At 82.4% G+C, this 238-nt stretch overlaps 1 protein-coding gene across 3 annotated transcripts in view; it reads left to right on the forward strand.

The window, feature by feature from the left end:
* The first annotated feature begins 6 nt into the window (after nt 1-6).
* The window catches only part of AKAP7 (A-kinase anchoring protein 7), a 150,788-nt gene continuing 150,556 nt past the window's right edge, over nt 7-238 (forward strand). For all 3 annotated transcript variants that reach the window (XM_034669153.1, XM_034669152.1, XM_034669154.1), the window contains exon 1: nt 7-59. In XM_034669153.1, the coding sequence (XP_034525044.1) occupies nt 41-59 (19 nt within the window). In that variant the 5' untranslated portion in view covers nt 7-40. The remainder of the gene's footprint in view (nt 60-238) is intronic.

Consider the following 238-nt stretch of genomic DNA (forward strand, 5'->3'; position numbering starts at 1 on the left):
CGCCGCCAGCCCGGACGCGCCGTCCGCTAGCGCCGCCGCCATGGAGCCCCCCGGAGCCGGTGAGCCCGGGCTGCCGAGCGGGCCGGGTGGGGCGGCCGGAGTCGGGGCCGTGGACCCCCGCTCAGCGCTCATCCTCGGGGAGGGCCGGGCCTCTCTGACCCCGCCGGCGTCCCCAGCGCGGGGAGCGTGACCCTGCGCCCGCCGCGCTCGGGGTCTCCTCTCCGTCCGTGCCGGCGGG

Source organism: Ailuropoda melanoleuca, chromosome 10 (assembly GCF_002007445.2).
Source record: "Ailuropoda melanoleuca isolate Jingjing chromosome 10, ASM200744v2, whole genome shotgun sequence".
Lineage (NCBI taxonomy): Eukaryota > Metazoa > Chordata > Mammalia > Carnivora > Ursidae > Ailuropoda > Ailuropoda melanoleuca.